The sequence below is a fragment of the Pelobates fuscus genome, chromosome 6 (assembly GCF_036172605.1).
Source record: "Pelobates fuscus isolate aPelFus1 chromosome 6, aPelFus1.pri, whole genome shotgun sequence".
Classification (NCBI taxonomy): Eukaryota; Metazoa; Chordata; class Amphibia; order Anura; family Pelobatidae; genus Pelobates; species Pelobates fuscus.
This window is the reverse complement of record NC_086322.1, coordinates 244374339-244389380: the sequence shown is the minus strand read 5'-3', so window position 1 is coordinate 244389380 and position 15042 is coordinate 244374339. Positions and strand designations below refer to the sequence as shown.

The following is a 15042-nucleotide window of genomic DNA, read 5'->3' as shown; positions in this document are numbered from 1 at the left end:
TAGTCAGTATGTGCAGGTAAAAGTAAATATCAACAAGTAAGGTGTGGGGTCTCTGGGCAAGATATTACCTGACTTTGATGACCTCTAGGTAGCCAGTCACAGACTCTGGGGCAGGTCAATCACAGGGGCCGGAACATACCGGATAGGAGCTGCAGACTCAACCGTGTAATCAGAGGTGATCAATCTCCTTCCGTCCCCCAGGATTCATCCGCTCCACGTCTTTCTCGGACGGCTGCTCTAGCAGGGCATAACCCAGGCCACACAGTTGGACGCCAGCTGATAAGGGAATCTATCTGTTCCTGTCCAAATTAGAGATGTTTAAATTGCGTATACGCAGAAGTAAATTCACACTGACACACGGAGTTCAGGTTAAAAGCACTTCAGGAAATTTATTAGCATCTGAACAAAAGCAGGCCTGCAAGCTCTTTTAAAGGCAAAATTACATCATTGTAAAATCAAGATAAAAAGTAAGGAAACATTGTCAATTGGCTTAGAGAAGAAGTGGTTAGTTAAATGCCCTCCCTGTTGGGTGTTACGTCTTACATCATAACTGACGTCATAAAGTTCTCCTCCAGATTTCAGCGCCATCTTGCTAGCACGAGGAGTTCTCTCGATGGGAGGGGGCATTTTGGCAGCTATCCATAAAGAGTAGCTGATACCTTTAGTCTTTCAAGGTTAGTATCCTCAGTATTCTCAAGGCCTCTTTGGCAATTATACTATCTGCTACAGTGTGTTCTTTGAATCAGAAGATTCTAGCATTTTCTGCTGACATGCTGGTTCTACGAACAAAGGAATAAAGTTTAAACTACGAGGCATGAGAGCTGAATATGAGAATATAGTATTAAAAGGGGCCCAGTAAGGATTATAGGTTATAAGGGGTTAATAATTCTACAACATGTGTACCCCCAGAGCTGTGTGTCGTCCAGTTACTTGTTCCTGACTGTACTTTGGTATAACCAGTGGAAGAGAGTCCCTGCTAGGACTAGGGCTCCGCTGCATCCATAATGTCCATTTCAATATCACATGCTTTTTTTTTCACCAGCTGGCTAATCTTTGTAATATAAATAGGACTGGTAAGCACCCAGATGTCTACAGTTTGTAATCTGCGATACAGGGCACTGCTCCCCCTGCAGCAATTATGGTATCGGCTCATTCTATTCCTACCCAGTGCAGACACACCTTTTCGAGCCGTGTAACATGACCTTAATAGTTTTCCCCCTTATTTTTTTTATTTTTTTTTTTATAATTCTTTATTTTTGTAGTGCTTTGCATTAACTTACAGGTTTACATAGACATTGTAATTGGCAACAGTAAAGATTATCCAGCAGCATATATTACATGTCAGATGAACAGCACTTTTTTGTTTTTATAAAAGGTATAGTTTAACATTAGAATAACATCAGATTGATCTTGCTGGTATGACATATGGTCTTGTTAAGTAAGATTAGTCAAGGATCTACAAAATGGTGCAACAAGGCAGATAGTAGCATAGTGTGAACAAAGCTGTTCGAGTAGGTACACGGTTTAGCAATGTGGTGAGACATGCGTCTAGTCTGCCTAGGCATAGTATACGTGACTGCGTGTTGCATTAAGCTAAGTCTACATGGTTAGTAGCTGGGAGGCCAAGGTAATAATTCCAACAGAAACCAACACAGTGTAAATTGCAGGCTGGGCAAGCTTGAAAAGATATGTTGGTATATAGGACTTGTAGGCTTAATGTATAGATATGTTGGTTCTGAATATTGAGCTACATGTAGGCAGAAAATCACGTTTACTATGAGTTTTTACTAAACGTGAAAACATCCTATTACAAGATGTGGTCAGCAGAGTAGCAGGCTATGGTTCAGTGGTAGTGTGTAAAAAGCATAGGAGCAGGCTACTTTATGAGTAAGAGTCCCCGCCGGGTGCATGCTGTCAAGGGGCAAGCCAATGGGTATGTGGACACATATTTATATCAGGCATAGAGTAGAGGTACATGCAATTAGCTAAGACATTAGAACCATACGTATAATGAGAGTTCTGTGGAGAATACAGCTCGGTTCCCCAGGAGTCCGCATTGTTCCGTTGCTCAGGAGACCCCTCCGGTGCTCGGAAGTGGAGTCTAGACCTCTGCATGTGGATTCTTCAGTGCTTTCCCGGTGTCTGCTCTGCTGAACTGCTGTCGCTATATGTGAGACAGGTGATGGATTCTTTTAGTCGGTGGCTTTTCAGACTGTCATCTGGTGTGTCGTGGAGTACAGACCGTGAGAGTCCGCAGGTCGGGCAGACTTGTTGCAGGCTGGGTGTTGTGGGAGCGCCCGATCGGTCCTCCAGTACAGTTGTCGCACCGGCAGCTGGCATACTCGCTCCTGGCAGGGAAGGTTGCTGCCCACCACTCCGTCTCTCCCATGCAGCCGCTGTTTCCGGCTGGTTCGGGTCATCTGTGCCTCTCCTTGCTGGCTTAAGTGGCCGCGATGGCTGGGATCAGGAGGTAGGAGCCATTTTAGCTGGAATCTTGGGAGGGAGATGATATACCTCATGGCGCCCGCCATTTTGGAGGCAGCAATCGAGCCCCTCTGCCTCACGCTCGTGGTCACCGTGTGCGGACCGGGATCACCCCCCCGGTCCAGAGGGGGGGGAAACGGGACCGGGGCCGCACAGGTGTAGAGTTGCTGTCAGGCTCCGTTAGGCGGGATAGTGGAGCGGCGGCCGTCCACTCCACTCACCGCCAGGGAAGGATCCGCTCGTTGCTGCAGATATCTCCCCTCCAGGGGACTAAAACTCGGGGAGCAAGCCTCTCCCTGGTTCCGGTAACCTGTGTCCATCGATGGCCGCAGTAGTGGGTGAGTTGGGTGCTTGAAGGTATGTTCCATAAGCTTTAAAGTGTCTGCATTTGCAGGAGCTCAGCCATCCTGCGACCGCTCTGCTCGGCGGCCCGGCCCCGCCCCCCCCCCTTATTTTTTTTGCCATTGCTGCCACCATCCTTTTTTAAACTGCATTTTATTCTGCTTGCCATTTACAGCACCCTGTGTGTTTTTCATTCTATTCAGCATATTGCTTTTTACACTTGAAAAAGCCTCCATATTTGGCAAAACACATTGTGGTCCTATTTCTCTGTGGAAATAAATAACTTTTACTGGTTGATCTTTATATTGGATTGATTTTATCTATTCATAGCTATTTTTTTTGTGCAGAACAAAAATTAGTTAATGTAGAAGGTGCTCTACTGTGTGGGTTTAGCGCTAAATGTGAATAGCGCTATTAGCGGCAGTGACCGGCAGGAGAGAAGTGCACAGCGCTCCTCTCCTTCCAGTCATTTCCTGTAGCATGGCCGAGCGCCAGTACCTTGGCTGCAGGAGGAAGCAGCTCAGCTCTATGTCCGCATTTCCTGTAGAGGTCCTGAAAGTCGGAATGTGACGTCGTATTCCGACTCCCAGACACCATTGCATGGCGTGCAAGGGAGCTATACTGGAAATGCGGACATAGAACGGAACTCCCTCAGAGACTGCCCATTGGACTCCAGTTCAGCAGCAGGTGGAGAGGGAGTGTGTCTCTAAGCCCCACTCCTCCACACTATTGTCCCCTCCCTCCCACCATAGCCCCTGTCTTCAACACTGCTGCCCCCAGTACAGTTTCTACCCCCACACCATAACCCCAGTATCCCACAATTCTGCCCTGCTGCCGCCCAATACTGCCCCACTGTCCCACCTTAATCCCAGCCCCCCACAATGCTGCCCTGCTGACCCCAATACTGTCCTTACCCCTCCACCATAATCCCTGTCCCCACATTGTTGCTCTATTGCACGGCAATACTGTCCCTACCCCCCACCATAACCCCAGTCCCCACAATGCTGCCTCCCCCAATAATGTATCTACCTCCATGATGCTGCCCTGCTGCCTCCCAATACTGTTCCTACCCCCCTATAACTCCAGTCCCCCACAATGCTGCCCCCCAATACTGCCCCTATCCTCCTACCATAACCACAGTCCCCCACAATGCTGCCCTAATACTGTCCCTACCATCCCACCATAACCCTAGTTCCCACAATGCTGCACTGCTGCCCCCAATACTGTCCCTAACCCCATAATGCTTCCCTGTTGCCTCCCTATACTGTTCCTACACCCCATAACCCCAGTCCTCCACAATGCTGTCCCGCCACAATAACCTTAGTGCCCTACCTCCCCACAATACTCCCACTTTCCCCCAATACTGTTCCTATCCACCACACTATAGCCCCAGTTCCCCACAATACTGCCTCTACCCCCACTATTGTCCCTAAGAACACTATACTACCCCTATACCAACACATGAAAGCCCCCATTCTCCACAATACTGTTGCTAACACTACTACTAATGCCCTAATCCCCCACACAAAATAATTAATCTCTCACAACTCCTTTCCATCACAATAAAGCCCCAATCCACAACAATACTGCTCCTATTCCCATCACAATACTGCCTCTATTCCCCAATACTACCCCTATCTCCCCCCCGCTAAAGCCTCTGTCCCACACAGTACTGCCCATATCCTCTGCACTAAAGCCCTATTGTATAGCACTACAGAATTTGTTGGTGATATATTAATAATAAAGTCCCTATCCCACACAGTTCTGCCCCTATCTCCACACTAAAGCACAGTGACAAAGGGTGGGGAGAGGAGGCTTGGGGGGCGGCAAAATGCATCTTCGTCCTGTGTAGCCAAAAATCCTTGCACCGGCCCTGATACAGGGTACTAAATGGTAAAATCCTATTGCCTATTTAAAGGAAAACTCCAGTGCCAGGAAAACAATCAGTTTTCCTGGCACTGCAGGTTCCCTCTCCCTCCCAATCCCTAGTTGCTGAAGGGGTGAAAACCCCTTCAGTTACTTACCTGAGGCAGCGACGATGTCCCTCATCGCTGCTTCCTCCTCCACGCCGCTCCTCCTTCTGACTCTGTCGGCCGGTGGCGAGACTGATCCCGCCCACCGGCCGAGGAGACCTAATGCGCATACGCATTAGCGCTCCCCATAGGAAAGCATTGAAAAAGATTTTCAATGCTTTCCTATGGGGAAATGAGCGACGCTGGAGGTCCTCACACAGCGTGAGGACGTCCAGCGACGCTCTAGCAAAGAAAATCTTTGCTATGAGTCAGGAAGTTCCCTCTAGTGGCTGTCTGGTAGACAGCAACTAGAGGTGGAGTTTACCCTGCAATGTAATTATTGCAGTTTATAAAAAACTGCAATAATTACACTTGCAGGGTTAAGAGTAGTGGGAGTTGGCACCCAGACCACTCCAATGGGCAGAAGTGGTCTGGGTGCCTGGAGTGTTCCTTTAAGGCAAACTATATACACTATATAGAAAACCAGAGTATACCATAATCATTATGCAACAAATCATTTTATGAATACCATATAGCAGAAAGCTGAACAAATATAGTGCATAATATAAATGTAGGAACATCACTACATATAAGATTCCCTTGAGAAAGGCATCCGGTCGAAACGTTGTGGGTGTAGTCACCACTCTCTGGTCAGTGTACTTAAGACAGTGGCGGAATAAAGGTTGTGAGGTAGGTCCCCTTCTGTTGTACATCTTTCACAGTTCATGGCCATCTGGGAATCTACCATTTGTCCATCCTTGCAGAGTTGTATTTAGCATCAAGCAGTGTTTTGTTTAAATGTAAGCCTATTTTTTTGTATGGAGTATGTGTGTGTAGTGTTTTGTGTTGCCATTTGAAAATAGTAGTTTACTTGTGTGTAGTGCTTCACTTTGAATGTTGACTTGTGTCTGCATGTAGCCAGGGTGTATATCTGTAGTGTTGGCATTTGAATGCTGAGATGAACATATACATATACACTGACACACAAGCAGATACATAGACGCACACTAAAACAGATACACAAACTGACACATGCAGATACACACACAAATTGGCACTCGGATACACATTCAGACACACATGCAAAATGTACACATTTAAACCACCCTCCTGTCTGCAACCTTTTTGTTGCGGCTTCACTGGGGCCCAGCTGTCTGTGCTTCCGCTCCCCTCCTCTGCCTTTCCCTCCTGTAAGGCTCTGTATTATCTGGGAGGAAGTGACTGACTGTCACTTCCTCTCAGCACCGCTGAGATTAGAGGCCTGGTCTCACTGTTAACAGGTCGCAGCACACGACCCGAAAGATGGGAAAGTTGTAATTTGCATGCGCATGACTCCAGCACAGTAGCTACTAAATGAAAAAAACTTTGCATTTCCCAGCATAGACTAAAAGTATTTGCCTGTGAAAGAGGGCTTGTCAAGACTGCAGACAGCATGTCTGCAGCTTTTGCTAGCTGTTTTTCATGTAGAAAGCAATATCAAGAATGTGAGCGAAAAAAGAAAAAAAACCTTTGATTAAACAAGCCTCAAAACATAAATTATTCTATATGAGAAATGGGAAAACAGTCTGCTGTAGAGTTTCCCAGATGTTTAATAAGTCCCATCTTTCTATAAATCCTACCTAGGATTAAAAGCAAGTCACATTATAAATATAAATACTTTTGAAAACTTTAAATCCTCTTCTTGCCTTTCGAACTTAATGGGCAGAGAATCCATTACCTCCGAAGACCAGAGCAAAACACACATAGTGTTATCAAATAATAATTATTAGCATTACGTTGTTGAACTGTATCCAAATATTACCAGCATATTGTAACCAATTGCCCTCTATCTGAATACTCATTCCATAGTCCATTTGTTAGAAATTCTGCTCATCCAGGCTGGGTGTCACTACAATTTTGGCAGTTTTATGGAGACCGGTCAATCAATGCATTGGCGTTGGAGACATGGTAATATCCAGTGCGAAATTAATCCAAAATAGTTTGCCAGTCTACCAGATGTTTCAATCCTCCAGGAATTTTTTTTTTTTTTCAACAAACTTTTTTCATTGTATTGATTAATACAGTTGGAAGCCTATTGGTGTTGATCCCTGGATAGTAGAAGGGGGTAACCCTAAATTAAACTGAAAAGATATATACTATTCCAGACAAAGAGGTAGTGGGGACATAGAACCTAACTTTTAATTATTTGATAAGATTAAAATATATCACAGCAATAATATCTATGAAGATTTAAAAAGTGAATCACACAAAATATACTCAAAATGGAAGCAAATATGTAGAAATAATGAAAAGAGGCAGATAATACTTGGCAAATGCAGCACACTACAAGCAGTGTATAAGAACTAGATACAGAGTAGCACTGTTTGATCAAAGCAGTATACAAAAGTTAGATACAAAGAGTGAAAAATGCTATCTAAATCACGATCGTTGCAATATAACAGAGGCGATGTAGTGAACTCAGACTAGCCCACCTTAACAATGCCAGTGGTGACAAATGGTTCTCAGTAATGCCATTAAGGAGAAATCAGAATACAGAGATAAATCTGTCACAAGAAAAAAGAGGCAAATTGACTAAACTGTCAGAATGAGGATCTGGCTAGAAAGAAAGTTTTAGAAAGGGGTCTTTCAGAAAGCTGCAAATAACTAAAAGATTAGATAGCTAGTGAGTCCTGTAATAATGTAGCGTGATACCCAGGAAACCCTAATGCTAAACTGCTTTCGAGGGCACCTGAACTATCAAAAACCAAATAGATCTAACTAGTGATCTAATGATATTGAATTATACTAATGAAACTTGTGAGAGAGATCATCATACTGCACCTACTAAATATTGTCAAATCACAATCCTCATCAATATAATATCAACAAGTTTAGGTTGGTTCAGAGCCCCGACGTGCGTTTCACCGGTCCGGCGGCTCTTCAAGGGGTCCCTTGAAGAGCCGTCTGACCGCCGAAACGTGTCTGTGCTCTGAACCAACCTAAACTTGTTGATATGCTTATTGGGATTTGACACAATATTTAGTGGATTCAGTTTGATCTCACAAGTTTCCTTTTTTCATTATAATATTGAATGTGTTACATTTTACTCAATTCTTCCAGTTAATGTTATCCCTATTTTTGCTATCATCCCCATAAGGCACATCTTTTCTAAATAAAATAACACTTTTCTAACTTTTCTTTATGTCGGATATCTTCTGTTCATCTTATATCTGCCTCTGCTAGCCTACAGGTACATATTTAACATGGGAAAACTACCGCATAGCCTAGATCAGTGGTTCCCAAACTTTATAGGTTTAATGCACCCTTAATATTTTAATATTTTTCCAAGACGTCCCAAGTCAAATGTTTCTTGTCAGGGGTGGATCCAAAACTTTTATCAGGAGGGGCACTTGTAGATTATTTAAAGAAACAATCCAGGCACAATAACCACTACAGCACACTCTAGCCTGCGGAGCTGCAGGCTAGAGCTCCTCCGGGTCCTCTCTCCCTCCCTCCCTCCCCTGCAGTCTGCTAGCATTACACTGCTAGCAGGCTGGTAAGGGAGATCTCTGATCTCCCCTCTGGTCCTGCAGAGTCGACAGGGGAGAGTGAGGCACGGTTCCCGTTGCTATGATCGATCATAGCACCAGGAAAATATCTTGCGGCACCCCTGTGTGCTGGGGCACTGCGGCACACAGCTTGGGAACTGCTTGCCTAGATGACACAGGCCCGGCTACTCTGGCATTGCAATTTTATATTACTAGAAATTGAATTTTACTTTGAACTTTGTGAATAGCTTTTGACAGGCCAGTTAGCTTTTCTGATATGGTCTACATTCATCAACCTTGATGTACATGTTGCAGGAAGACAATGATTTGATTTTTGATGAAATTGACATTTTAGGCTCTGGCACCTTGAATCTGTAAAATGTTTAAATCTCAGAGAATTCAAATGGTAGTAAAGTATTATGTAGGGCCTCCATCTGCAGGACTTAAGGAATATTCCAGAGGTGAAAATTTTAGCCACCTTGAGCACATTCTCTTGCATTAAAATTCCTGTTCTAAACCTGTAATTGGTCTATCATTTGGCCTTCTAATAGCACCCAAATTAAAAAATAGATTCTTAATACCATAACAACTGTTGTTTGTTTTTGATTTTTTTTTTTCAGTTTTAATTTAGATTTTTGAACCTTTTGTGAAAATCATGCTAGTTTCCAGGTATATTTTTTTATGTGTATGTGTATATATATTTTTTTTATCTTTTATTTATTTTTTTGTTGGCAGCAAATATTGGCACTCAGACGGCTGGCGCTCGAGCCCAAGTTAACCCTACCGTTATGCGCTCAATGGGACAGTACAAGTATTCCTGTTCAGTGAGAAATATGCAGCAAATGGGGAATGCGTCACACTTTCAACAGGCACTGTATACAGTTTTATTTTTCATTTCATAATGTAAAACAATTTTCTTTTATTTCATAAAGGTAGCATAGCATTAAGCGAACTACATATATAATGTAAGCAGTGATACCCCCAGCATACAGTATTTACTCTCCAATTAAGGGTTCTGTGTAGGAATAAGCAAATGAGGCATGTGATGATTCCTCTTCATACAGAGTCATGCATCAAATTTACTCAGTTCAATAGTGCCTTTGAAATATAGTTTCTATTAGAGCTTGCAGAGAGCTTGACATTTCATCCTTTTAAAAAATGTTCAAAAAATTAGACCTGCCATCAAAACTGCTACAACCCTCTGTAGTGGTTATGATAGTAGGAATACCCTGAATCCACACCCCAATTAATAGGGTACACCGTTTTATAACTGTTGCCCTCTTAACTGGTCATGCCGGGCATAGGGGATGTAGACAGGTCTACGACATCCAGCTTCTGCAGAAGCCAGATTTCGATCCTGCTGCTCATTCATTGGCTTATTGAACAACTGACTGCTCACTGCCAGTAGATGAGTGTCTGTGTATGAGATTTTGCACAGAACTGAAATTACCATCCTGGAGCTGCTAACATCACATAAACTTGCCAGAGGTGGAGTTACACCTCTGACAGTCAAGGGGTTAAACTCCACATGTTCACTATTTAACAGCACAATGCTGCACAAAAAGCAGCTCTGTCACCTTCTGGGGTCTTTGCATTTCTTTGTAAAGACACCAAATAGTGACATTGCAGCGGTATCTAGCGGTGGCTGCTGTCATCTCTATCCGTGGGACTCTCTTCAGCTCTTGGTGCTTTATCTGCCAGGAGCCCACATCAGTGATGTACTCATGCGCATGCATGCGCAAGAGTACAACACCAATGTCTATGGAGGATCTCAAAAGACTGGGGTAGCATTGACAGAGCCTGCCTCTTTCCTTACAGCCATAACTAGTGATGACTGCAGAAGTTGACAAAACATGACTGCAGGGGATCCGCCTTGTGTCAAGAGGAAGAAAATGCATAAAACAAAGTAGTCTATACTGTGTCTTATAACTTTTGACTGTTATAATTTCCAAACGGAAAAGGATCAGCACTTTAAAAACCAAACACAAAATGTAGAAAATATGTTAATGAGGCAGCACACCTAAAATGATAGGGCTCCCTCTAAGCCCGACAAGTAAGTAAAAACTAAACAAAAGAGGAGATACGGTTGCGCCAGAATAGACAAAGTATAGCTACAAATATATATAAAAAAAATCTGAAATAAAAAATAAGTCCAATAAAACTTGCCTGAAGATATAGGCTCAAATATGTCCAGAAGAATTCTTCTAAAACAGTGTCAGATCAGAGTATTCATCCGTATGTAAAAATAAAAGAACGAACAGTGCAATATATCCCAGAGATAGATAATACCAGTATAAAAATTCCAATATAATCCTACTCCCATTAAGAGCTTATAACCAGCTCTAGTATGGATAGCGTGCAGTGGTAGATGTTTCATCAATATGTTGACCATAGAAGAAATTTAAGAGACAAAAATAGTGCACACTGTGTTTAAAAAAATAAAAATAAAAAAATGCCAGGAGAATAAAATAAATGGTTACTCACATTTAGTAGAGCAGACAAACTGCTCACTGTATTGGGCGTAAGTATAATCCCTATCTTGGATTCTTTAGGAGTAGTCCTCACTGGAACATAAAATGGATGGAAAATAAAAGAACAAATAGAAAAGTAAAATGGCACACTCACAAATTGAAGTAGCCAAAAACCACGAGTAACTGAGTAACCATTTATTCTTTCATTCTCCTGGCATTTTTTTTTACACAGTGAGCACTATTGTTGTCTCTTTTAAATTTCTTTTATGGTCTACATATTGACGAAACATCTACCGAACAACATATCATGTATCCCTAAGTGGGGATTGTACCACTGCACACTATCCATACTAGAGCTGGTTATAAGCTCTTAAAAACGTGAGTAGGACTATATTGGATGTTTTATACTGGTATTATTTATCTCTGGTATATATTTCACTATTCATTTTTTTTCTTTTGTTTTTACATATGGATGAATACCCTGATCTGACACTGTTTTTAGAAGAATTATTCTGGACATACTTTAAGCTATATCTTTTGGCAAGTTTTATTGGGACTTTTATTGGACTTTGTATATTTTATATATTGGATTTTTATACATTTCTAACTATACTTTGTCGATTCTGTTTTGGCGCAACCATATCTCTCCTCAAGTATTATAATTTCGGTAGAATCCTAACTCACATAAAGATTTTGAAATACTCAGTTTATTTTGGGTGGAGTGACAGAGCCGCTTATTGGATGTGACATGAGTCAGTATAATTGTACTGTACTTGCCCTTAACGATATTGTGCATGCTATATATATATATATATATATATATATATATATATATATGTATATATATATATATTTTAGGACATTTTTATGTAATATGTTTTTAAAATACTTTTATTGTTGTGTCAACAAATAAGATATCTTTCAAATACCTGCAATTGTCAGTTTCCATGTTCTTTGTGCTGGATTTGTTGCATTGGTGTAAATTACAGAAATATATACAATTTAGTCTCGCCTGTCACTGTTCTATGTTAGTGTTTACACCTATACATTTCTAAAAGTGTACTATGTTATTTTAGTGAGATCATTATCATGGCAGAGAAAACAGCAAATTTTTATATGTTGGAGAAAACAGGCTAAGAACATCAGCATACTTCACAAGACCTGCTTAGTAACAGTGAGTTAGAACATACATAGCAATGATTAAGAAGGTCATGGACAAAATTAATACGGGTAAGCATAATACTGCAGTGTGTAAACAAACAAAAGAATGAAACAACCTATATATGGCATAAGATGAGGCAGGCCATCCAGCTGTTTTCCTGCAGTTACCGCTCCAAGCCTTGTAGAGGACTGGTGCCTCATGTCCATTGATCCACCATCTCCTGGAGGCTGTATCTTGAACTTGCAGGGCCTGCACAAATCTGTTGCCCCCAAGGGTGTATAGGCGGCTGCCCGGAGGTCTCTCTGGGCGGTCCCCGGCCTAGCATAAAAAAGTGTAGCTTGGACAGCTGATGTTTGAGCAGCAGAAAGGCTAAGCTCCTGAAGGGCTCTGGGCCCAGAGGAAGGGTGGTGGGCTATAACGGTGGCTTGATGTAGTGAGTCTGTTAGCTTAGCATAGTTGTGAGGGGTGTTGCTAATGTGGCGCCAGAACACCTGGAAGAGCGCTTTAAATCGTGTCTTGAATTGCTCCCTCTATTCCCGGCCTCTCGAGCCTGCTTGTTCAAGAAGAGTAGTATGCGCGGTGGCCATCTTGGCTCCACCACCCGGTCGTCTGGTCAGCTGAAATCTGCTCCAGGTCAGGTGAGAAGTTGGTTACCCCAGTGGGGACGGGGATATCCGGTCCAAAGGGGGGCAACGGGGCAGCAACGAGCTGAGATAAGTGCTTTCCCTGGGGCAGTTGATCGGCCACTTCTCCTAGTTGGCGGGCCTGCATCTTCAGTAGGCCACAGAGCCCGATTTGGTGGATATTGAGTGAAACTTTGAGAGTCTGGTATATATCAGCATAGCTTGCAGAGGTGTTGGTCCTGTTAGCTAGGTTTCAAACTGTGGAAGCCGAAATGTGACCCAAGTCAGCAGGAGCTAATAAAAGACATGTTATTTTTAATGTGGTGCTGCTCTAAGAAGAATATAGCCAGTTGAGGAAAAACTAAGCAATTCATAAACACCTGGATTGGTCATTGGGCAAACCAGGCTCTCTGATCGGCCACTGCAGAGCCAACGCTGCCTGAGCATAGGCCCAAAAAGGGTGCTCTGTGGCTGGTGTGGCATTTAAACATCTTCCTTACATGCCAGCCCAAAGTTATAAAGAGGGGTCCTTTAGCCTTGGTACCAGAGCGTTGTCTCAGGTAACCACTGCAACACTTTGATTACTTACACAGCGCATGCACTCTGCACTTTCAACCACCAGGGAAACTGATTGCCCCTGTCAGGGCCCAAGGTTTCTTTCTTTTGTTATACCCCATATGTCACCCTCACACCCCCTGTACTCCCCTGTCCCCCTTACATGCCCTGCATTCCCACGTCCCTATCTCACACATGCGCGCGCACACACACTACAACATCTTCCCCCACCACACTATCTCTAAAACAAACACTAGTGTCCTTGGACGCACACGCTACACTGCAAAACTGTCCCATGTACATTTCACACACCTTGTTGCCCCATGTCCCTCTCACACTCTCTGCAGCCCCCTGCTGTCCGGTGTGTGTCAAACTGGCATGTTCATGTTGGAGACACCTGCATGGTGCATTGGTAATGATACAACCACCCCCCCCCCCTCTCTGGCCCAATCTATAGGTCTGCCATGCCATTGCACGGGTCATATGTTTGTCCCAGTCTGGTCCTGCACATAGACCCATTTTTAGACCCAAGACATTGTGGTCTTTCAAAATTGGCAAGTCAACAGAAGCCTTAATGCTCTTTATTAAATACCAAAGACTCAAACACATATTCACTGAAATATTTACTGTGACTGTGTATATCATGTAATTTTAGCCACTACAAAAACTCTTTAGCTGCAGAAGTGTCTGTCAGTTTACAGGTGTATTCAGATTCCTTACTTATAGAGGAGGAACAAGACAACTTAGACTGTGTCATGGGAATATTTTTCCTTGCCTTTCTTTAACGTACATTTCACAAGTGGGCTTTTGGTGGGAATGAGAGACATTTTGCTGGTCCTTAATGTACTGGATGTTGAAAGACTTTTGTTTAAAGTCTTTCAGAGACCCAATTACTTGAAAAATGGTCATGTAGATATACATCTCAAGTTTTCTATGCCTGTTTGTGTATATGCTTAATTCCATAAATATGGAAGAACAGTTCTATGGAATTTAATGCTTCTGAAGTTAATATTAAGCTCTATTTTATATACACAAGTCCACTCCCTTTTTTGTAGCAAAGTTCTATTAATATGTAACGAAGGTGCGTCTGTAACAGGAATGCATTATTTTAACAGTTGCTGTAAAGGTTCAGTTGTATACACATAAATAGAATCTGGACTCCGCCTAAGGTGTGTAGTGTGACTGCTACATCTGTACATAAAGAAATCCAAAATGAAAAGCGTCTTTGCCTTAAACACGATGACCGTGTATTTTTATAACTACATAAAGGCAAACATAGATTGTCAAATAACAGTGCTGCTGTACTTTACAAAAGATTCTACCATTAATGTCAGATGTAATATATAAAACCGCATAGCTTCATGTGGAGTTGCATACCTATACAGTTCCAGAAAATTATTTCTCGCATTGTTACAATAAAGTGAATAGTGACCAGGCTAGATTTAAACAATTTATAGGCAAAAGTAATTAAAGGAACACATGTATTCTTGACCCTATAGTGTTTTACCCACCATTTAAGTGGCTTCCCCCCCTATAAAAGCTTAAAACTCACCTTATTTCCAGTGCCGCGCGGGTCTGCCGGCGCTGGCTCCGCACCCTTTGACATCATCAAAATGGCCGATTTTTAGCCAATGCAATGCTTTCCCATAGGGAAAGTATTGGATTAGCTAAAATCGGCACAGGGGTGAGGCCAAATGCCATTTTGTCTTATCAGCACCTCCTCATAAAGATGCATTGAATCAGTGTCTCCAGTGGGGATGCTGAAAGGCAGGGATGCTTACTGTGCAGCCCTGAGGCAGGAAACCCCTCCAGTGGCCATCTGGGGAGTGGCCACTGGGAGGTGTCCCTAGGGGCAATGTAAACACT

The 15042-nt window shown here is 42.8% G+C and overlaps 1 protein-coding gene across 1 annotated transcript in view; it reads left to right on the top strand.

The window, feature by feature from the left end:
• Positions 1 to 15042, top strand: part of LOC134566144 (embryonic polyadenylate-binding protein) — a 262979-nt gene that overhangs the window by 219228 nt on the left and 28709 nt on the right. The window contains exon 12 of the mRNA XM_063425849.1: positions 9101 to 9234. Coding sequence (XP_063281919.1) covers positions 9101 to 9234 — 134 coding nt within the window. The remainder of the gene's footprint in view (positions 1 to 9100; positions 9235 to 15042) is intronic.